Below are 22,736 nucleotides of genomic sequence, written 5' to 3' on the forward strand. Positions count from 1 at the left end.
TGTGTGTGTGTGTGTGAGGGGGAGAGGCTCCATTTCTCAAGACAAGGGTGCATTCAAAACCACCTGTGTCTGTAAGCCTCTTCCTTCTGTACTTGACACTTTCTAATGCTGGCCACATCTGTGCAGCCCTCGTGAAGCCAGTTCCTGGTGTTCTGGAAAGCAGGCATCAGACCAGGTTTCTGGAAACCTTTCCCCCCGCCCCTCAGGAGTGCTGGGGCCTCCCTGCTCCTCCATCAGGGCTGCTACCTCAAATATCAACTATCCCCTCACCCCCAGCCCACCCTGAGGGGCAGCTCCTGCAGCAATGCTGAGTTATGAGGGATAGGGCTGGAGGGAGCTTCGGTGGGGCCCCAAGGTTGTGGTTCTCCATGGCTGGTCTGTGTACAGGGTTGCCTGAGTACTCAGCTCTTCTCACCAAGACCCATGGGGGGGCAAAGACCTCTGCCATCTGACCTGTCTTTGTCCAGCTTTCCCTGTCCTGTTCACAGAGGGCCGCACTGTCCTATTCCCCACACTGTTTATGGGGTGGGCCCTCATGAGTTCCTGTGTGCCACAGGAAAGACAGACACCCTTAAGCTTTGCCTTCAGTCTGTGAGCATGGTGTGTGGATGCAGCCAACAGAGCCTGCAAACTATCTCAGATCCCCACTTTCAAGCTAACAATTCCCTTAGATTTTGTTCATTTGAGATTTGTTCTTTTTTTTTTTTACATGTGGGGACCCATAGGACATGTCCAAGTCTAGCTGGGCAGGTAGCAAGGGCCTTGCAGGGCTCCTGCAGGATTCCTGGGTGAGTGGATGGGCAGGACTGAGCAGGATAGCACTCTGCATGCCAGGACACACAGTAGTCCTGGGCCCACAGACGAGTGTGTGCATCCCTGCTGCCCACACCTGGAGAGTGACAGGGACACTGGGATCCCTACAATTCCTGAGGTGTGGGGCACAGCCTGGGCACCTCAATCTCCTGGGCAGTGTCCTGGGCTCAGGACTTGGGGTGGAGCTCCTTGTTCAGTGACGGGATGGCCAGTGCCCTTCCATGTACCACTGAGGGCCAAGTCCAGAAGGGCCAGGTGGCCATAGATTGGGGGAGGAACAGTGCTGGTCAGGATACCGTGAGTGTCCACACCTAGGGCCCCACATTCCCACAGGTGGCCACCTCACCCCATCCCCCCCTTTGGTTCTAACCAGCAAGATTTCTTGGTCATTGCTTCCTCTTAGTGCCCATCTGCCCTCCTGGCCACCTGTTCTGCTTCCCTCTTGATGAGTGAGGCTCTGGGACTCCTTGAATGGCAGCCAGGGCAAAGTGACCCCTACCCTGCCCAGGAATGGGCCTACAACCAAGCCCAGCACCTTTCTGGAAGAATGGCTGGGTTGCTAGCGAATTCCACTCCCCAGTTTCTTTTAGATCCTTCAACCTGCTGGCCATCCCCACCAGGAAGGTCAGGGATGGTGCTCATTGCCCCTGTCACCCCAGCTTCCTGTCTCTGTTAACAGAACCTGGCTGGTGGGAGAACAGTCTGGCAGAAGCAGGGAGTGGGGTAATTTCTGGGGGACGCAAGGGTGCCTAGGGGCCAGGGATCTTGCTGGGGGCACAGGCACGTGCAAACCACCGGTTCCACTGGAGCCCACAGACGCGGATAACCAAATGCGGGGGTAGGGTGGGGAGGCTGCTGTTGGCAGCGCCACTCGAGCCCACGCAACCCTGGGCTTTCATGCAGGCGGGGAGTGCACGTTTTTTTCTGGAGGCTAAAAACAGAGTTCCCAGACCTGTCGTCTGGCAACCAGCAACTCAGGTTCACAGGGGTCAGGGGCGGGCCCGGGGAGGGGCCTCGGCCCCACAGCTTGGGGTCATAGCGGGGGGCGGGGAGGGGCCTCAGTCCCAGGCTCGGTGGTCACCGCTGCGCTCGGGTCAGTCCAAGGCAGGTCCAGTGAGGCAGTCTTCCGGGCCAGCGCCAGGCCGGGTAGGGAGCTCCGGTAGAAGGCTCGTGGCAGGGCAGTCCGGGGGCTGCAGTCGGGGGTGGAGGGGAGGGAGTTGCGTGCAGAGGGGCGGGGTAGCGAGCACAGGTACGCACGGAAGCGGGGCCGGGGACCGAGGGGATCATAGGTGGGTGGCAGGGGGCAGGAGTCGCATGGAAGAGGGCGGGCAGCAGAGGGGACAGATCGGGGTGGGCATGGGGGGACGGAGGACAGAGGGCGCGGGCTGGTGGACACACCGATAAGGGCCGCGTGACATGGTCGCGACATCTGGAGAACGCGTGCGCGAATTCTACAGGACGTGGCCAGGCGCACGCCCCTCTCCTATGGAGACCTCCTCGCTCCGAGGCTACGGGCCCCTCCCCCGGGGCGTGGCCATATGGAATGGCCACGCCCTCCGCCAGCTGCGCATGCGCCCATCGCACAGCATTGTGGGCGCTGTAGTAATTTGCGCGGGACTCCGAGCGCGGCCTCCCGCCGAGCCAGGTACCCGCCGGTGGGACGCTGAGCGGGAAGCGCGGCTGGGTCGATGGGGATGGGGGTGGGGGTGGTGGCCGGGTGGGCCGTGGGGTGAGCGTGGGGGTGCTGTCCTGGGTCTTGGGGCACCGTGGGATGAGTAGGGGTCGCAGACTGGGTTCTGCGGAGTGTCGGGATCTCTGGGGTGAGTGTAGAGCACTGGTCGTGGTCTTTGGGGTTCCCGAAGGGCCGTGGAGTGAGTGGGGAACGCAGGCGGGAGCCGTGGTGTGAGTGGGGGACACTAGCTCAGGTCTGAGGGCTTCATGGGACGCCATAGGATGAATGAGGGGAGTGGGCAGGGGTCTGCGGAGACTCAGTGGTCCCTGGGTGAGTGTAGAGCAGGGTCTCATGCGCTGCACGAAGCGGCTCGGGCGCTAGCCGCATGGTGGCGGGGCGCCCAGGTCACATGGTGGCGGAACCGCTGCAAGTGGAACTTACCACCCGGGCTGGCTGGTGGGTGCCGTGAGCACCACCTCCGCCCCCTCGTCCCGCTCGGGGTGGCGTCGAGGAGTCTGTGCCCTGCCGAGTGCCTTAACTAGCCAGAGGAACCACGTGCAGCTGGCCGGGCCATCTTCGAGCACGTGCTGCGGCGCTTGCGGAAGCCCCTCCCACGCTTGGACTGGGGCACCCTTCAACCCTATTGTTTTGCGCTGGAGTAGGTGCCAGGCAGCTCACCGAAACAACTTTCCCTTGGAGCTGCTCTTGGCACGGTTTCCTCAGAAAACGTGGGGTGTTTCCAGCCTGTATGGCTGCCTGCCGGTCTTTTCCTCAGTGGTCTCCCAGCATCTCTTCAACAACAAAGCACTTCCCAGGGGCCTTGTATGTCCCCACTTGAAAGCTTCCAGGGCGTCTGACTGGGGCCCAGGCACGTACCACTGTCTGCACAGGATTCCTCACTGTGTGAATGTGCCCAGCCCTATCCAGCCTGGCCTCAGGATACAGGTTAAAACCTAACCTGGCCTGAGGTCCAGAATGCTACAGGAAGCTTTTTTGCAGCTTCCCACAGTTAACATGAGATAAAAGTCTTTGGAGTGCCTGCCAGACCACCCTGTAAAGAAGTGGCCTCCTAAGCTTAGTGTGGTGGTGGTGGTGCATACTATCTGTAGTCCCAGCTCCTGGGAGGCTGAGGCAGGAGTATTGTGAGTTCGAAGTAGTTAGTGAGCCTCGATCTCAAAATAACAACGCAAAACAAAACAAAAATACAAACAACAGTCGGGCGCATGGCTCAAGCGGTAGATTGCTTGGCTAGCATGCTTAAAGCCCTGTTATCAATTTCCAGTACTGCAAAAAAAAATTTTTTTTGAAGCACCTCTCTGCCCTGGAGACAAGGGGAGCCCTCTGCAGCCCAGATGGACTTAGCAGAAGGCAGCTGTCTCTGGTCTGGTGGCGCTGCCAGGGCAGCCAAGGCCTTGTAACCAGATGCAGCTGCCTTTGTGTGCTGCCCACTGCTTTCATTCAGAGAGGCCTTGAACTTCAGGTGTTACCGTGAGCTGAGAAACTGGGTGTTTCTGGGTGTTTGGACCTGCAGCAGAGACAACCGCAGGGCTTCATTATGCGCAGAAGCAACAGATTCAGTCACCACTCCAGTAGGGGAGGGTGCTTTTCCCTTTCTATTTTTAATGGCAGGTGTTCTAAAAATGTGAGGAACCTTCCTAGCTTAAAACAAAATGAAGATGCTGTTTGCTTTTGTTTTGATCCTAGGGTGCTGGGGGAAGAGAATGGGAAACAGTAGATACTTTACATTCCCCTCAGGAATAACCAAAAAGGATAGTGCAGAACTTCCCATCGCCTCCTGGCTGACAGGGACTCCTTTCATTTGCTTGGAAGAGGCTGGATGTTGTATGGGCTGGACTGGGATCAGTGCATGTTGAGTCCAGGCCCAGCCCTGCTGTGAGCTTTATTGTTTCTGTGGCTGTGAGCACCTGATGGGGACACCCCATCTTTCCTTTTGGAGTGGGGCTGTTAGACAGCTGCTCCATGTTAGGAAATGCACTCTGGGACTCTGTTGTAAAGTGGGGAAGGGGGCTTTGAATCTTGGCTGGATTGGGTGACGGGAGTGATGTGGTTGTCTCAGGTGGAACAGAATAGACTAGCAAGGAAAACTGTACTGTTGGAACCCCACCCTTATAGTTGAGATCCTTGCTGATCCAGGAGGAGTCAGGGCTAGGGAGGGGCTGCCTGGAAACAACCTGATGTGCCCTGCCCTAGGTGGCACAGACTGTGCGTGTAGACACGAGTTTGGACCCGTGGTGCTTAATGTTTTTTTTCCACCAGGGCCAGTATTAATTATATTTAAAATAAGACTCTGGACTTTTGGCCTCATCCTCTGTGGCAACCAGTGTCCCTGGACAGTGCTGTGTTCTTCCCCTGGCGTATGGCCTGCCCCAGCTCCCCTCTCAGTGACACTGTCCTCTGGCCCAATAGGTGCTGGAGTTGGCAACCCCAGACCTGTTCTAGAAGTTTTTGGGCTCTCTCACAGTTCATTTGGTGCCCCTGCAGTGAAATTGAGGCACAGGGAGGGTGGCCAGGGTGTTCCCCCACCCAGGAAGTGGGAGTGGCCTTGCACTGATGGGAAGGAAGGCTTTACAACACTTTAGCAGGATGAAAGTGGCTGTCTAGAGGGCCCTGGGGTCTGGCAGCTTCTTGCGTCTTCATCATTTCCTGTGGTTGTCCTGGATGTTTCTGCCTGGCGTGAGGGTCACTGGGCCAGTGGTAGAAGTAAATGTCCTTTTAGGACAGACAAACCACCTTTGTTTAGAGATGGGCAGCAGCTCCTGGCTCACATCAGAGAGGAGCCAGGGGCAGGGGGCAGGGCTGGAGCCTGAGTTCCTGAGGGCATATGCCTGGCACTCCTATAGGACCCGTGCCAGGAAGCTGGTCCCCAGGCAGCCGGGCTTCTCTGCCGAGCAGGTGTTTAGCTGGGCCAGATGGAAGGCACATGCCAGGTAGGGGAGATGTGCCAGCTAACAGACTGTAGACTTGGAGCATGGTCCTGGAGGAGGGAGAGATACATGTCACAGGGCCCACCCTATGGGGACATGCCTGGCCCCTCAGCAATTGTGGTCCAAGAACAGGTGGCCTGGGGCGCCTCAGGCCACCCTCCTGAGCCTCCTCAGCAGGATTTCAGAGCTCCTACTGTGATGTGACAGTGTCCCCAAATGGCAGGGAGGGGGCTAAAGCAGTAACCTTGAGCAGCTCTGAGTGTGGGCTGGATGGATGGGCAGAGCTTGCAGGAAGTTGTCTCAGGAGGCAGCTTTGGGGTGCTTTTAAACAGGTCCTTCAGCCAGCCCAGTTCTCTCTAGGCCACTTGTACGGGGCTGTCTGCTGGGCTGGGGTCTTGCATGTTGACTTCAGGAAAGTGAGTCTCCACTTCTGCATCATAGTGGATAAGCTGAATGTCCACTTCCTGGGCTCTTAGTGCAGTAGTCAGGGTGGGGTGGCTTTGCCAGTTCTGGTGACCCTGGATATTCATGCCATAGTCACACTCTAGGAGTGGCCTACCTGTGGGACATATTGAAGGACAGAGTTTTGCACTGTACCCTAGAGTTCAGACAGACTTGAGGGAAGTCCCTAGCGAGCTCTCCCTGCAGGTGGAGATGCACAGCTCCAGGGTTTCAGAAGCCTCAGGACTCTGAGACGTGGAAGTGAAACTGAGTGTGCCTTTTACTGGCATCCAAGAATTTCTGGATTCTGAGCGACACCAAGTGAAGAATCTTCTGTTGCTGCTGGGAATGGCACCTTTTAAACAGGGACAAGTTCCAGGGATTCCTAAGCTCAGTACCCTGGACCTGGTCAAGCTCTTGACTGCCCACTTAGGTGGGCTGATTTAGTTGTCAGGTGCAGTTGTTATGGACCCCTGTTTAACCTGGAAATCCCAGAATTGGGGGCCCTGCTCTGGTGTGATCAGCTCTGCCTGTGGCCCTGGCCTCTCTAGCATGGGTTGCTGTCGAGGGCTGTGCCTCCCTAGCTCTCAGCCTTTCTCAACTATTTCCACAGCTCCTGGGGAGGTTTGGAAAAGCAAGGCCAAGCAAAACAAGCCTCAGAGTTTGTCCAGCTGCAGTAGCATGGCTGAATGCCTGTCTTGGGTAGTTTGGGGCGGGGCTACTTAGACCCCCTGCCTGGCTGCTTGTTTCAGTTCTGTCTGTGAGAATGTGGGTCCTCTCCCAGGCCTTGTAACTTCCGGGGTCACTGCTGCCTCACATTGTCCCAGCATCTTCCTACTTACCACCCACTCTGAAACACTCCAGAGTTCTGATAGCTGTTTGAGTGCTAGCCCTCCCTCCTTACAGCCCCCACAAACAAGCCCACCAGCCTCTGCTTCTTTAGGGGTCCTGTTGTTATCCTGCTTTCTCCCTTGTCAACTAGACACGTTGAGACTGGAGGATGGATGGAGGCCTGGACAGTCCTGACAGCTGCATGCTTTGTCCACGCAAGTCCAGGGGGAGTCTGTAGGCTTCTGCAGGCCACCGTGTTTTCATGTGGGAGTGGGGAGGGTTAGGGGACACTTCGCCAGCTTGAGGTGTTAGCCTAGAGTCCATAAACCTGAAATCTGAGCTCCCAGAGCTTGTCTCACATCCAGAGAACTTCCCTAGCCCCTTGCTCCGTGGGCGGGGAGGACCCTCGCCAAGACCGGGCCCTGTGCAGATATCTCCCTGAATCAGCTGTGGTGGGGAGCCCAGTTGCCCACCCACCTGAGCTGGAGCAGAATGGGCAGCCTCAACATGTTCAGTCCTACCTGTCTCCCTGTGGCTGTTCACGCTGCCCTCTGCTCCCAGCACGTCCCAGAATGGATGGCCTCTACACCAGGCCCAGCCTCTGGCCCACCGCCGGGGAGTAGCGGGCCAGGTCTGGTTGTCCCAGGGGTGGCTTAGCAGGTCTTTGCCTGGCTCACTTCTTAATGGTAGCTTGTGTTTTGGCTCACAGCCTTACTTGGAAAGCCGGTAGCACGTGGCCTGTAGAGATATGGAAACTAAAATAAGCTGCATATGCCTTGTAATTGTGATAAGTGCATTCAGCTCCTGGCCTCTCTGTTTCAAGACAGCTAACAGTGCATGAGGTATGTTCCAAATGGATGGAACAGCTGTCCTGGACAGAATCAGGGAGATGAAGACACGGAACAGGACAGAGTTCTCACATGCACCCCAGCTGAGCACCCAAAGTACGAGGACAGCCTTGGGGGACAGCAGGCAGGACAGGCCCACCTGCAGTTGGACTCTGATTATTTGGGAGGGAGGCCTGGGGTGCTCTGTCTGAATTGTCAGATATACTTCCTAGCTCAGGCTTCTGGCTGCTTCTCTCTAGGGAGCCTCCTAGACACTGGGGTCCCTGAGCTCAGGTTTGGGCCTGTACTCTGACCTGTGACCATTCCCAGGCCTTGCTTCACTCGTGGTTGCCCTTGAACCCTGGAGGGTATCTGTCACCCATTGTCCCCCCCACTTGCTGCAGTGTCTTCCAGAGCTGAGTCCCCTGCTTATGTGAAGGGTCCACCCCAGAAGTTCTTAGCCTGTGGCTTGCCTAGGGGTACTCTTGGCATTCCAGCAAAGCCTGTTCCTCTTGTGCACTCTCTGATCACCTCATGTGCCACCAGGGCAGTAGCTTATAAGGGAAGTGCCTGGTACACTGACCACTGTGGACACTAGCCAGAGCCAGCTGTTCCCAAGACCCACAGGAAGGAGTGCCCAGCCTTGGCTACAATCTGCAAGTCCTTGAAATGAATCTGGTGTGCCCCAAATCTGAATTTCATCTAGTTAGTCAATCTGGCTTTAATTAACATTTAACTTAGCCCTATGTGGCTGGAAGCTTCTGTCTGTCTTGGAGACCCCTGAAAGTGGTGACAACCTGGTCTGGGGGTCTGGGCTCCAGGGACTCCAGGTGATTCTCAGGTTGGTGGTCCAGGTTGAAGACCCAGGTCTGAGGCTTATAGCCACCTCCAAGCTGATGTGTGATCCTACCGAATAGCCAGGAAGAGGCTATTCCCTTCAGGGAGGAAGAGGCTGCCTGTGGGTCTTTATCAAGTTGGTCTGACTCTCAGCTCTTCCTTTCAGGTGGAGTGTCTGTCACCTTCCATCCTTTGGAGGGTCACCTGAGAGCCTGGCTAGCATGGTGCCCTCTGGCCAGGCAGTGGAGAAGCAGGTATCTGAGGATCCTGGACCTGGTCGTGAGCTCCAGTCATGGCGGTGCCTGGTGTTCTTCCTATGCTTCTATGGCTTCATGGCGCAGATGCGGCCCGGGGAGAGCTTCATCACGCCCTATCTCCTGGGGTACAGTAAGAACTTCACGCAGGAGCAGGCATGTTGATGGGGCTGCTTGGGTGGGCAGGGGAGCAGCATTGTGGGGCTGAAGTGAGTGGCTGTGTGAGGTTACAGAGGTCCACAGGGGCCTGGGCTGAGCCCTGCACCCCACACCCTCTGCTGAGCACTGTCAGACGGAGGGCCGGCTTTGACTTCTTTACCAGATCAGGGAAGAAGTGCCATCGGACTCTGCAGACAGGGAGCTGGTGTCTGCTTTGGGATTTTGAAGGGAGAGTGTAGACAAGGGGTTGCTGGCCTCCCACTTGTGCCAGGAAGATTGTTTGCTGTCCTGGTGAGAAAGCCCATGTCTAGCCAGCCACCTCCACCCCTGCTGGGCACCTGCCTCCAGAAGGGATTTAGCAGCTGTTTGTATGAACAGGTTATTGGAATTTTCCTTTTGCTCAGCCATGGGGACAGAGGGTCTTACTGAAACCTTACTGATAACCTTATGCCAAGGCCATAGGTGAAGCAGTCTCTGGGGTGGTTTCTTCCTTTTACTTGCACTTCATGCTACATAAAACAGGGCAAAGGAAGGTGGAGGGTGTCCTTCTCCCCTCCCTCCCTCACTGATAGGCTGGACAACTTCTGTGCTCTTGGCTGATGACCACTGTCCACCATTGTTATCTATAGGAACAACAAGCACGTGAAGCTTCCATTAAAATAAAGTGAGAAAATTGTCACAAAAATGTTATAAATTATGCCTTCCTGACTTTTCATGTTACACATTAACTGATTAAAAAGTAAATTGCAGCTAGCCACGGTTGCTCACACCTGTAATCCCAGCTACTTGGGAGGCCGAGTTTGGTAGGATTGTGGTTTGAGGCAGGTCCAGGCAAAAAGTTAGTGAGATGACATCTCAGTTAATAAGCTGGGTTGGTGGTTCATGGGTAAGAGGACCATGGTCTGAGGCTGGCCCCAGGCAAAACGTGAGACCCTGCCTGAAAAAATAACTAGCAAAGAGAGCTGGAGGCTCAAGTGGTGGCACACCTGCTTAGCAAGCAGGAGGCCCTAAGTTCAAACCCCAGTATCTCTAAGGAAGAAAAAAAAAAAATTGCAGAGGTTAAGCCATTCCACCAGGTCTTGGATGTTATCAGGGGACAATGGTCACAGGCTCTGCTCTCCAGCCCCTAGGTTGAGTCCCCTAGCCTTAGCCTCTCTTGCTGTAGGGAAGGCCCCAGAAGCCAGGTCCTTGCTGGGCCTGTGTCCAGGAAGTTTGTATAAATGGTGTCTTACAACACATCTTTTAGAAGAGGCCTTCCTGCCCAGGTTCCTGGAGTTTGTCTGCATAAGCTGGACTTACTTAAGTCTTCTTACAGACTGAGCCACAGAGTAGTTCTCCATTGCTTACTGTGGGGTGACCAGGCACTGCCCATTCAGTCTGGAGCCACCTGAGGCTGGGGGGAGTGCTGGACAGTGCTAGGTTCAGTAGAATGGTGTTCTGTGTGAGAGCCATGGCTGCCTGACCTTTGTGGATACCCTCCCCCAGCGCCTTCCAAGTGGGACCCAGGTCACAGTCCAGTGAGAGTCTCCCTTCCATGTAGCTGCCAGTCCTGAGGGAAGTAGAGAGTAGCTGCAGAGGAGGGGCTGCAGGATTGTGGTGTTTTTTGGCTCCACACGACCTTGCACCTGGTAGGGAGCTATAGCGGGAGCTTAGAATGAGACCCAAGGTGACAGGAAAGGCCTCGACCTGCGGCCCAGCTCCTGGTTAGAAGAGTAAACGGGGAAGAGGGTCTAATCAGATAAGCATCTGAGGCTGCCTTTTCTAGGGAGTGTGGCCGGAGCCTTCCCTTCCACTGGGCCTCTCAGACTTGTGCCCTGACCGTGGAGGCTGGTGGTGTCGTGTGCAGCACAACCTTTCACTGTACTGACACACTCTGGCCTGCCCTTCTCACGTCAGCAGGCACCTGTCCTGACTGTCTCAGGACTGGGCCTGAGGCGAGAAGAAGTCTTGACAACACAGGATCTTTTTGATGTCCCCAGAAGGTTGTACCATAAACAGCTACAGATCCCTGTAGCTGGGGCCCCTGCTGAGGCTCAGGCCAAGACTATGTCAGTTATTCAGCCTCCTGGGGCCTGATCTGCACTGAGAATGGTTGGAATGTCCTGACGTGAGCAGGGTGGCACTGGAAGGATGTTCAATGCTTAGAATACTGGCCTTTGGGGTCAGCCTTGGATTCTGTGCAGTACAGGGTCCTGAGGAGCTACCTGGTCAGACAGCATTTGGGGTGGGGTCTACCCACAGCCTCTGTTGGAGCCCCAAGGGGTTGCATATGTTGATCCTCTGACCCAACAAGCCTGAGTCTGGGGTTCTGTTCACCAGCTGCCAGTGGCAGCTTACAGCCTGGCCCAGGAAGGCTCAGGCCTGGAGGAGGCAGGATGGCTTGGCACAGCCCCCACATACTGACCTGGGCTCTATCCTGGGGCCTCAGTTTTCCATCAGTGATGTAGGGTTAATCCTGGTGTCTGCTGGCCTCTTGGGATCCTTGTTCCCTGGGGTGGCTCATGGGTATGGCTGTGGAGTTGCTTGTGGCCAGGCCAAGTGGGAGTCAGTGCCCAGAGTCAGTGGGACCTGAGCCACACACAGCCTGTGGGACCCTAGGAGGGTCTAGCCAGAGATGCCTGGTCAAGGCCACCTGCTGAGACCCACCCAGGCCTCATCTACAAGTGTAGAGTGGCTCTCATGGCCATTCTGCAGAGAGAGGCCAGGACAGAGATCTGGGCTTCTCTTGGCATGGAGCCTTCTGCAGAGTGTGCCCAGGTGGCTTAAGGCAATTCCCTCCAGGCTTACCCAGATGACCTCTGCCTTGCAGGAGGTAGAACCCCCACTCTGTGCCTGGCTCTGTGTTTCCATGGAAAGATGTTTATGCACAGAGGACACAGGCAACAAGAGCCAGAGCCAGGCCCAGAATGTTCACCAATGGGAGACCTTGAAGGCTGTGGAGTTCCGTTCCCACTGACAGTCTTTAGTTCTGCCTGTGGAGGTGGGGATGGGTGGGTTGATGGCCTTGTCTTCTCTTTCCCTGCCCTTCATGCCCACTTAATTCCCAGCGGCCAGTACAGGCTAGCTATAGGAGCTCTCAGCTACTTTATGTTCCCTGGGATAGAGACTTGCCCTAAAAACTTCTCTCTGGGGACAGGGTGAGTGTCTATGGTATCTGCTGACTTCCTGCCTTACTCTCCCTCTTCCCTCCTTATCTGTCGTTCTCCTCCTGTGTGCCCACCCTGTGTAAGCTTCCCCTTGCACATTTTTGTTTGTCCCTTTCCTTTGAGGACTGAAGTGCCTTCTGTTGGGATGCCTACTAGCCACCACACTGTTTTCTACACTGTTAGATTTAAGATGGAATTAAACCAAATTTTGAGCCTAGTAAAAATAAGATAGTCTAGATTAACATGTAATTAATAATGGTTTTTGGGCTGGTGGAGTGGCTCAAGTGATAGAGCACCTGCCTAGCAAGTGTGATGCCCTGAGTTCAAATCCCAGTACCACCACCACCAAAAAAAGTTTTTTCCTGTGGTATTTGCAAATACTTCCTCACCTGACTGTGCCTGAAGTCCATAGTTACTTGGGCTGATTTACTCTGGGTTTCCAGGCTCCCCTGCATGCCGAGTAGGCTGAGGACATGGACAAGGTTGTCCCGGGGCGGGGTGGGGTGGGGGGGGGGGCGGTTACATGAATACCACAGTGGCTGCAAGGCAGTAAAAGGTGCTTGGCGCATAGCACAGTAGAGGTGACTGCAACAGGGCGGGCTCTGGGTCACTCTTGGGCGCTCACTCATCACTAACAGTGGGCACCTGCCTGTCCACAGGTGACCAACGAGATCACGCCAGTGCTGTCCTACTCGTACTTGGTGGTGCTGGTGCCGATGTTCCTGCTGACTGACTACCTGCGCTACAAGCCTGTGCTGGTGCTGCAGGGCCTAAGCTTTGTGTGTGTGTGGCTGCTGCTGCTGCTGGGCACCTCGGTGGTGCACATGCAGCTCATGGAGGTCTTCTACAGCATCACCATGGCCGCCCGCATTGCGTACTCCTCCTACATCTTCTCCCTGGTGCACCCCTCCCGCTATCAGCGCATGGCCAGCTACTCACGAGCTGCCGTGCTGCTGGGGGTCTTCACCAGCTCCGTGCTGGGCCAGCTGCTGGTCACTGTGGGCCGGGTGTCCTTCACCACTCTCAACTACATCTCCCTGGCCTTCCTCATCTTCAGCCTGGGCCTCGCTCTCTTCCTGAAGCGCCCCAAGCGCAGCCTCTTCTTCAACCGCAGCGACGCGACGGTGCGTGAGGCCTCGCCCAGCGAGCTGGACCAGATGCACCCGGATCCCGACCATCCGGAGCCTGGGAAGCTGGGACGCATGCTGGGCACCTGCAGGGACTCCTTCTTGGTGCGCATGCTGCGTGAGCTGAGGGATAGTGCGCGGCGGCCGCAGCTACGCCTCTGGTCCCTCTGGTGGGTTTTCAACTCGGCCGGCTACTACCTGATTGTGTACTACGTGCATATTTTGTGGAACGTGGTGCGTCACACCTCCGACAGCTCACGGGTCTACAACGGAGCAGCCGACGCCGCCTCCACACTGCTGAGTATGCTTGGGGCTGCCAGCTGCCCCTTCCCTGCCCCTACAGCAAGCCCGAACCCTCACCCCTCGCACCCCAGCCTGACCTCTGCCCCCCCAGCCCTGCCTCCTGCCTGGTCCCAGTGCAGAGGTTACTGACAGACTGACACCTTCTTCCTCAGGCGCCATCACATCCTTCTCTGCAGGCTTTATGAAGATCCGCTGGGCCCTGTGGTCGAAGCTGGTCATTGCAGGAGTCACGGCAGTGCAGGCCGGGCTGGTCTACCTCCTGTACAGCACTGATGAAATCTGGCTCTGCTACATGGCCTTTGTGCTCTTCCGGGGTGCCTACCAGTTCCTCGTGCCCATCGCCACGTGAGTGGGCCAGCATGGGTGGGGCTTCCAGAAGGTTCAGGAGGGAGCCCAAGGCATGTGAACATGCAGAACTGGACAGGTTTGTGGGAAGTGGACCTGGGTGGACGCCCTTGGTCTGGTCCAGGGCTCCGGCTGCCTGGGCTTCCGTCTGGTCCCACGTTAAGGTTGTGCAGGTACAGTGGATGACTTCCCTGCCCGGTTCTCTGTCCTAGACTTTCAGGTCCATCCTGGAACCCCCTACACTGCTCTGGCCTCACGGGCCACCTAGAACTGACCAGGTCCTCCTCACCTTCCCAGGCGCTCCTCATCCCTCACCACTCTCCTAAGGGTCGGCCCTGCTGCTGTCCTTGGCCTGCCTTCTTGCTCCTTCCCTGCTTGCTTGTTCTCTTGCTTGCTCTTTCAAGACCCTTTGGCTCCTCTCTGAAGTAGCCTGGGCATTCATACCAGATTGACCTCCAAATTCCACCAGGGTGCCCTTCTGCTCGTGAAGACCCCCACCCGGCCAGAGCAGGGAGCATGTCTGTGTGTGAGGGCGTACTTGGCTCGTACTCCCCCCCCCCACCACATGCACACACTCATATACCGCACAAGCACATTTATAATGTGTTTATACCACACCGTGCAGCACACTCCACACTCCACACACGTTCACGTTGCACGCTGCTGCATATCACACGTGCACACACACCACATGGACACCACACTTGCACACCACGTGTGTGCACATATACCGAGTGCTCACATCACACACAGGCACCTGCCTGGCCTCCCCACTTCCCACTCATTGCAGGAAGGCTTTGGTTTCTTCTCATTCCCTACGGCTGCCGGACTTGGGCCTTCCACCCCATCCTCTGGGCGTGTGCTGTCAGCCCATCTTTCCCTTCCTGTCGAGCTGAGCACACCCCTGAAGCCCCCTCCATGCCTCTTGCTTGGCTGCCCACCACCTGCGCTCCATTGTCCTCTGCATGGTAGGCCCCTCCCTCCCGGGGTAGAAAGCACTAGTTCAAACCCAATGTCCTCTCTCTCTTCTTCTGGCTACACTCCTGGGCTGTGGGGTTGCTCCCTGTGCTGTGGTCACCCTCTCCACGCTGGCCCCTGAAGGCCCCAAGATCCAGTCTTCCTTCAAGACTCCCGCCTTGCACATTGGCCATCACACCTGACCCCAGCCTCTAGAAGCTGTTCAAAGTAGTTCTGGAGTGGGCTCACCTTTCCTGACTTGCAGATATTTTGGAAGGGCTCTAGGGACTCCTGCCGGTGTGGCCTCCCCTCACTTCAGCCAGAAGGCTAGTACCTCAGTGCCCTCGCTCATTTTAAGAGTCAGATGTCCCTGGAAGAAGATGATGCCTCCAGGTGTGGAGGAGGACCATCCACTCCCAGGTCCTGGTGCTGTGCAGTCACAGCTGGCCTCATTGTGTCCCTGTTGCCATGTCACCAAGGGCAGGCCCAGTCCCTCTTGGCATTGACCAATCCCCAGGGGATGTCACGTAGAGACAACATGGATGAGTGCCCTTTGACTACATCTTCCTTTCCAAATTCCATGGTGGGCCTCAGATGGCTCCTACACGGGAAGGCCAGCTCAAGGGAAGCTGCTTTGAAAAGGGTTCAGCCAGCAGGTGTGTACCTGTGGAATAGTGGCCCCCAGCCCTGAGCCCCTGACCCGCAAGTCTTTTCCTAATTGCTTGAGACTGATACCAGCTATGCTGCTGGTGGTCACTTGTACCTTGTGACCCTTTCTGCTAGGACATTCCTTCTCTTTTGCCTTGCCTGCCCTTGAGTCTGGCACAGAGGCCATCATCTCTTGTATGTTGCAGTCACCTCCTGTGGCATTGGTTATTCTCTTAAAGGGTTCTTGAGTAGTCTTGTTTAATTTGAGTGAACTTCAAAGCATTTCATCCATTATTATTTATTTTTGGTGTACTGAGGTTTGAACTCAGAGCCTTTGTGCTTATTAGGCAGGTACTCTACCACGTGAGCCATGCCCCAAGCCCTCTTTGCTTTAGTTATTTTTCAAACAGGGTCTTTTTTTGCTTGGGCTGGCCTCAAACCACAGTCCTCCTAAACTCTGCCTCCTGGGTTGCTGGGATTATAGGCACAAGGCACCCAGCTTGTCCAGTGGCAGTGAGCAGCACAGGCCTGAAGCACAGGCCTGTGTTTATCTAATCTGTCCTTTTCTTTGCGGAGGACCAGCGCCTGGAGGAATGCTTCTGCTAGGCAGGGCTGGGCTCTTGCTTACTGAGGAGGGTGGCTGGTGCTTTCCCGAGTGCCTTTTCCTTCCCTGTGATAAGCTCTTCATCCTTCACTTCTGTGCACGCCCCCAGGTTCCCAGGATGATGAGTTTCTGGGCATTTTGCAGGACACTCTCTGGGCATCTTCTCTTGCATCTGTGCTTCTTGGCACCGGTCCAAGAACTGTGTGGCGGATACAGTACCCAGGCAGCTGTGTGTTGGGTCCTGGGCGCTGCTCCTGTGTTTGGTCAGCAGTGCTGTTGGTGCTGTCTGGTGGGTGTGTGGCAGGAGAGGGGACTGGGATGGAGCTGTGCACACCATGGCAGGGCCATGCCCTGGGTGCATCTGTGTGGTCCTTCACCTCTTGGCTGCTGGGTGGGTTTGGGGTGCAGGTATGGCAGTCGGGGTTTTCCTTGGCTCTGGCTCTTGCTTCCTGTCCTCCCCAGTGAGCCTGCTCTCCCTGCCCAGTTTTCAGATCGCGTCGTCCCTGTCCAAAGAGCTGTGCGCCCTGGTCTTCGGGGTCAACACATTCTTCGCCACCATTCTCAAGACCTCCATCACACTCGTGGTCTCTGACAAGCGGGGCCTGGGCCTCCCAGTCCGCTTGCAGGTGAGCCTCTGTTTCAGACTTAACTCTTAGGGGAAGAAAGCCATCATTGGGTCCTGGCAGGGCCTGTTGGGGTCCACTCGGTGTGGGTCCTCCTTCAGGAGACTCAGATCTCAGATTGACTGCTGTTGGATGTGCACGAAGTAAGAAAGCCCAGAAGGGGCTTGCCTCTCCAGTGGGTGCTTAGTCATGGTGAGGATGGTCAGGCCTCTGTGCTTCAGCCTGTGCTGCTCACTGCCCAGTTTGTCCCTGACTTCATTTGGACTTGTGAGTTCAAGCCTCACAGGTGCCCCAGGACTCCGTAATTGGCCTGGGTGTTCTTACTTCTCATCCTCACCTGCCCTTGTATGTCCCAATGTTGGCCTGTGTCACTGGGTCTGTGTTGTCACAGCACCCCCTGCCCTTCGTCTCAACTCTTGTGGCCTTGAGCCTTGGTTGGATGACACTTTGTGTGCTTTCTGCAGGGAGGAGGGAGAATGACCGCTTGCTGTGGCATTGTTCCCTTTTCTCACCCTAGGCAGGGGTTTCGTGCATCTAGACCCCTGACTGCTTTGTGATGGGGAACATTTGCACGTTTTACTTCTCCCGTTCTAGTCAGGGCATGCTCTGAGTCAGGGAATTGACCAGGTGGCAGGCACATGGACGGCCCCTAGCCTGAGGCTGGACAGTGCCCTCAGCCGCCTGGATGAAGCCTTTGCCTTCATCCAGCCCAGGAGGCCCTGAGCAGGAGGCCTGTGGGCTGGCATGCACCATGGTGAAGTGCTGACTCTCCGGGTCCCCAGTTGGCAGGTCTGGCTGGCCAGGAGGAAGGCACGGGTGGCATAGGTGTTCTAAATGCAGGAGCGACCATCTTTCTGGGAAACTTGCCAGTGGGGTCTAAAATTGCCTTTTAGAGGAGGATGCTGGAGACTTGCCTTTCATGGCTGGTCACCAGCCGTTGGGAACCCCTGACACATGCTCCCCACAGGCGGGACTGGGATGGTCAGGCTTCGCTTGGCCCGTTGAACGGTGGATCCACACTGAGCAGGGGTAGATGAACCTCTCTTGCCTGGCTGTATGAGAGTCTTGTGTTAACTCTGCAGTACCAGGTGGGTGGGGTTGGGCAGCAGGCCACATGGCCTGGGAGGGGCCCTTGCACCCTGCAAAGAAGCCCTCTCTTGTCTTTGGAGCCTCATCTTGTTTCCTGCTCCCAGACAGTGGTGGCTGCTAACATGGATGAGCACGGAGAGGCTGTCCAGAGGTGGATTTTGGCCTGTGGTTTCCTGGCTAATTAGCCAGACTGAAAAAGTACATTGAGTTTTTCTGCTTTATCTCCAGGTTAAAAAGTAACTGCAGGAGCCAGCATTTTGCTCATAAACAATTATGAGGGATGCAGAAGGAGAGGAATGCTGGCTTGTCACACTCCCTCTCCTGACTCATCCTGAGCAGGGAGGAGGACAGGAGTCTAGGTCAAGGGGTCAGAGCCAGAGACTGCCCGGAGTCAGGATGGAGCATTTTGCTCTAAAGCCAGCTTTGGTTTGCTTGTTTTTAAATTCACCTTCGTTTTTGGGTAACTACACTCACATGCAGTTTAAAAATGGTGTAGAGATTACATTCCCTGTGCCCAGTTCTCTCCTCACATCTCGCAGTTCAGTAGCAGGGCATAACTACCAGGGTGTCGGCTTTCAGTCAGACCCAGAACATTCCATCCCTGCAGGGAACCCTGGGGCCCTTTGTAGCCATGCCCACTGTGCTGCCTTTCGCCTTCCTTCCCAACCTGTCTGTACTCCACAGCATGGTCCTCCCAGGAAGGCTGTTGGGCACTTGTGCACGTGTGCCCTCCTGCCGCCAAGCAGTGTCCCCAGCCGTCACTGTGCCTCATTTAGCTGTTCACTTTGGAAGTGCTGTGGTTGTTTCTTCGGATATGTAAAATACAGTAGCCACATTCTTTCACAGATTTTGTGTGAGTGCAGGTTTTTCACTTCCCTGGAACGAGGGCCCAGAAACATGGCGGCCCACTCTCACCCCGAGGGCCATGTCACACTCCACCAGCAGGTGTGCCAGCCAGTTTCCTGTCTTAGCCGTTCTCACAGGTGGGCGGTGATACTTCATGGTGGCTTTAATTTGCATTTCCCTCATGGAGCATGCTGGACATCTCACCACTTGCTGGCTTTTTGCTGTTCATTACATCCTGGTTGGTGAAATGTTTCTTCAGCTGTTAGGCCTGTTTGGGATTATTTATTCTCGATACTAATCCTTTGTTGGCTGTATGTATCAGTGGCAAACATTTTCCTCCCCTCTAGCCTTCCTTCTCATATTCTTAATAATTTAGTTTTTCCTGGACGGACCATGCTCTGGTGTCAAGTCTTAAGAAGTTCTCACCAGGGAGTGACCCTAGGAGATGATCCTGCTTTATTTTCAGAAGGCTCCTAGCGTGACATGCAAGTCTGTGATCCGTCAGTTAGTGTGGTTCAGCGTTCACCTCTGGCCTGCCTGTGTCCCGTTGCCCAGTGTGGCTTGTTGAGACTTGCCTCCTCGTGGAATTGCTAGTGCACCTTTGGCAGACGCTCAGAGCTTCACTCTGCCCGGATTTCCACTAAAGCCACTTGCTCGGTGTGGAGCCTTACAATTAGTTTGAAATCAGGTAGGGTTTTTTTCAAAATTGTTTCTGCTCTTGTGGTTTCTTTGTTTTCCCTTACCCGGTTTAGGGTAATGTTATGGATTGCATCAAGCAGTGCGTGTGTTTTGGGGAAAGTGACATGTCAAGTCTTTCAGTCCATGAGCTAATTTACTTAGATCTTGGTTTCTGCCAGCGTGCACATGTTAAGTACTGTGCGTGTCTTCTTAGATTTGTATCTGTTTCATTTTTGGGGAGCAGTTGTAAAGGAAACTATATTTAAGATTTCGACGTCTGCATTCATGTGCCTCAGCTGCCATAACAACACCACAGATTGGGCGGCTTAAACGATAGAAGTTTATTTTCTTATAGTTGTGGAGGCTGGAATCGGGTTGGTTTCTCCCGAGGCCTCGCTCCTTGGCTTGCAGGTGGCCTTTGATCTCTGTATGTGGGTTTCCTTGTGTCTGTCTTCTTATCAGGACAACAGTCACACTGGGTTAGGGCTCTGCCCTTGTGACCTCATTTAACCTTGACTCCCTCCCTGTCTCCAAGTACAGTGACATTGGGTGTCAGGGCTTGAGTGTGTGAATTGGGGAAGGAACAGAGTTGGGTCTGTAACAGCACACGTGCTGTGGCTGGCGTGGAAATTCAGTCAGTATTTGTGTGCTTATTTTGTGTCAACCAGTCATGCTGTGTCATACTAGCTTACTTGTTAGTTCTAGATGGTTTTGGTTTTGCCCTTTTTCTAAAGATTTGTTGAGATTTTTCATGTCATCTGCAAATAAAGATGTTTCATTTCTTCCTTTCAGATCTGATACCTTTTATTTACTTTTTCTGCCTTACTGTACTAATTAGAATTTAATTGTTCCCTTTTTCTTCTTGCTTTAGGTTTACCCCCCTCAGGGTTTTGTGTTTTTTTTTTTTTTTAGTGGGACTGGGCAAAGCCTGCACTGCACTGCTTGAGCCACACCTCCAGTCCATTTTTGCTCTGGTTATTTTGGAGATGAGGTGTCTCAAACTGTTTTCCTGGGCTGGCCTTGAACCTGGATCCTCCTGATCTCAGCCTCCCAAGTAGCTGGGATTACAGGGTTTTTCCAGGTTCTTGAGATAAAAGCTTGTATTAGCGATTTGAGAGTTTTCCTCTTTTCTGGTGTATGCATTTCCTGCCGTAAATTTCCCTTGGTAATACTTAGTTGCAGCCCGCAAAGTTTAACACACTGTATTTTCATTCTCTTCCTTTCCATGTATGCTTTGATCTCCCTTGGGACTTTCTCTTTGACCCATGGTTATTTCAAAGCGTACTATTTAGTTTCCAAGTGTTTTGAGATTCTTCTGTTGTCTTTCTGTTATTTTTTGAGTCTATGGTGATTTAAAAAAAGCGGTACTATATAATTTTAATCCTTTTAACTTTGTTTGTGGTTGTTTTCTGATCCCAGATAGTGTCTGTTTTGGCCTGTGCACTGTAGCACCTGGGAAGAATATTGTTCTGCCATTGGTGGAGGTTCCACATGTGTCAGTCCGTCCTCCTGTCCTGAGGACTTCTGTCTGGTTTCCCTGTTGTCATGGAGAGGGCTGTTTGAAGTCTCCCAAGGATGACTGCAGATGTGCCTGCTTCTCCTTTCAGTTCTGTCATGTGTTTACTTCTCATGTTTGCAGCATGTGCAGTGGGGTGGGCGTGTGTCTTGCCAGACTGACCCTCATATCACCGTATGGGAAAAGGATGTGTGGGGGACAAGAGCTCAGTGGTATACTTCTGGCTTTACTTGCACAGCGAGCCTCCCTGCAAGGGTGTGGGGCAGGAGGGAAGGGGTGGAGGGCTGTGAGAGCCCTTTGGGCCAAGAGCACGCTGGCCTCCAGACCCGTCCTGGACCTCTGGCAAGTCTGGTCCCTCCCCATTAGACCTGGGGATGAGGTGGGGCTGGCCTGGCTCCTTTCAGTCATCTCTGCAGCCACTGAAGTGGGGCCTGGGTGCTATGAGGTCTTGGACTGCGGGCAGGGCCCAGGGAGAAGCCAGCTCCAGTCACCCTCTGTGCTGTCTTCCACCTGCTCTGTCCCGGGGGTGTTCTGGCACTCACAGATGTCCTGGAGCCCTCAGCCCCACAAAGCCAGCGCCTTGGGACTTACCTATGGTGGCCCCACACATGCAGGACATAACACCAGGGTTCTCTGGGGACTCTTGGAGCCCCCTTACTGGGCTGGCCAGGTTGTACGGGAAGGAGGGAGGGCAGTAGGTGCCATGGGACCTGCTCCTGGGCCTGGTCTGTGACCCTGAGAAGTACTCCGTGGCCACCTGGGAAACTGAAGGAGGGGAGTGCAGTCCTGAGCTGATTCCTGCCCAATGTCCACCCATGCCTCTCTGTTGCAGTTCCTCATCTACTTTGTGTACTTCGTGGTGCTGTCTGTGATCTACTTTGCGGGGGCCATGCTGGATGGCCTGCAGCACTGCCGGCGGGGCCGTCACCAGCCATTGCCCCTGGTGCAGGAACTGAAGAGCCCCTTAGAGGAGAAGACTGTGCAGGTGCTGAGTGGGCAGGACGGGGGCCTGGGTGACCTGCAGCTCTCAGCCCCACCACTGTCCCCAAGTGACAGCGCGGAGGACAGCATGGGGGCCTCCAAATCCGAGGCCAAGGCCTGACCATCCTGGCCTAGCCAAGTGGACAGATTCCTGACTTGGAAGCAGCCCCTCCTGTCGGCACTCCATCCTCACCCCCCTGAGCCCAATATCACAGGTGTGACATGTCCCAACCAGCACCATGTGAATCCCAGAGCTTGGACTGTGAACAGTAACCTGCGGGACCTTTCTGGTGCTTTGCAAGGACCCTCAGTGTGTCGCCAGGACCCATATACCTCAGGGACCACCTGCCTTAGTTTGTCCTGCTGGTAGCCTTTGAACACCTGTTTCTCAGCCTGCTTCACAATCCAGCAGTGACTGGAGCCTGCTGGTGACACTCAGGGCAGCTGCCTGGCTGAGGCCTGGACACCAGGCCACTGTGTGCCTGGGTTGCCTTTTGCTTGCCAAGAGCCCAGTGGTGGGGTCTCCTGTGTCCACCAAGCCTCTCTGTCCTCAGCCCCTTGGGAGGCTGGAGGCAAATCCTGTCTGAACCTGGGGACTGGTGGAGTAGCCCAGACACAAGCCAGGGCCCGCTGCTCTGGGCCCTCCAGGGCAGTGAGAATCCACCCCGGGCCCCTGGCTAAACTGTGACACTAAGCCGTCCTGGGTGGTTGCATGTTTGGGCGATGATTTTTTTTAACTGACATAAAATGAAGAACTGCATTTATTTGACCTCTGCTGTGTGAGAGGCTGTCTCTGGTGGCAGTCGTCTTGTCCCTATTAGATGGAGCAGTGGCTGTGGCATGTGGAGTGAGTTTTCCTTCCCTCCTGAGGCTCTGCCCCAGGGCCTTCAGTTCTTTCCTCCATTCCTGAAGTGGGTCAGTACTGACTTGAGGTCAAAATGGGGCAGCCTAGAGAGGACTGTGGACATGCTGGCCTTGGTGTGGGCAGGCCTTGCTTAGAGCCAAGAGCCCCACTGGAGTGGGCTGCCTTCCCGGGCTAGTGCTTTAGCAGTGCCTGAGAACCACTTGGGATACAAGACGGTCTACGATGTGAG

The 22,736-nt window shown here is 55.0% G+C and overlaps 1 protein-coding gene across 4 annotated transcripts; it reads left to right on the forward strand.

The window, feature by feature from the left end:
* The first annotated feature begins 1,870 nt into the window (after positions 1–1,870).
* On the forward strand, positions 1,871–22,411 carry Slc19a1 (solute carrier family 19 member 1). Of its 4 annotated transcripts, none has more exons than XM_074072478.1 (6): positions 1,871–1,959; positions 8,533–8,776; positions 12,585–13,353; positions 13,508–13,700; positions 16,394–16,535; positions 21,494–22,411. In XM_074072478.1, the coding sequence occupies exons 2-6, from the start codon at positions 8,588–8,590 to the stop codon at positions 21,761–21,763; spliced, it is 1,563 nt and encodes a 520-aa protein (XP_073928579.1). In that variant the 5' UTR covers positions 1,871–1,959; positions 8,533–8,587; the 3' UTR covers positions 21,764–22,411. The 4 variants fall into 4 exon arrangements, with proteins under 4 accessions (XP_073928579.1, XP_073928580.1, XP_020033886.1 ...); XM_020178297.2 differs by lacking the exon at positions 1,871–1,959 and adding an exon at positions 2,355–2,458; XM_074072477.1 differs by lacking the exon at positions 1,871–1,959 and adding an exon at positions 2,355–2,458 and having other exon boundaries at positions 13,532–13,700.
* The last annotated feature ends 325 nt before the right edge of the window (positions 22,412–22,736 follow it).

The sequence above is a fragment of the Castor canadensis genome, chromosome 5, assembly GCF_047511655.1.
Source record: "Castor canadensis chromosome 5, mCasCan1.hap1v2, whole genome shotgun sequence".
In the NCBI taxonomy this organism is placed as follows: Eukaryota; Metazoa; Chordata; class Mammalia; order Rodentia; family Castoridae; genus Castor; species Castor canadensis.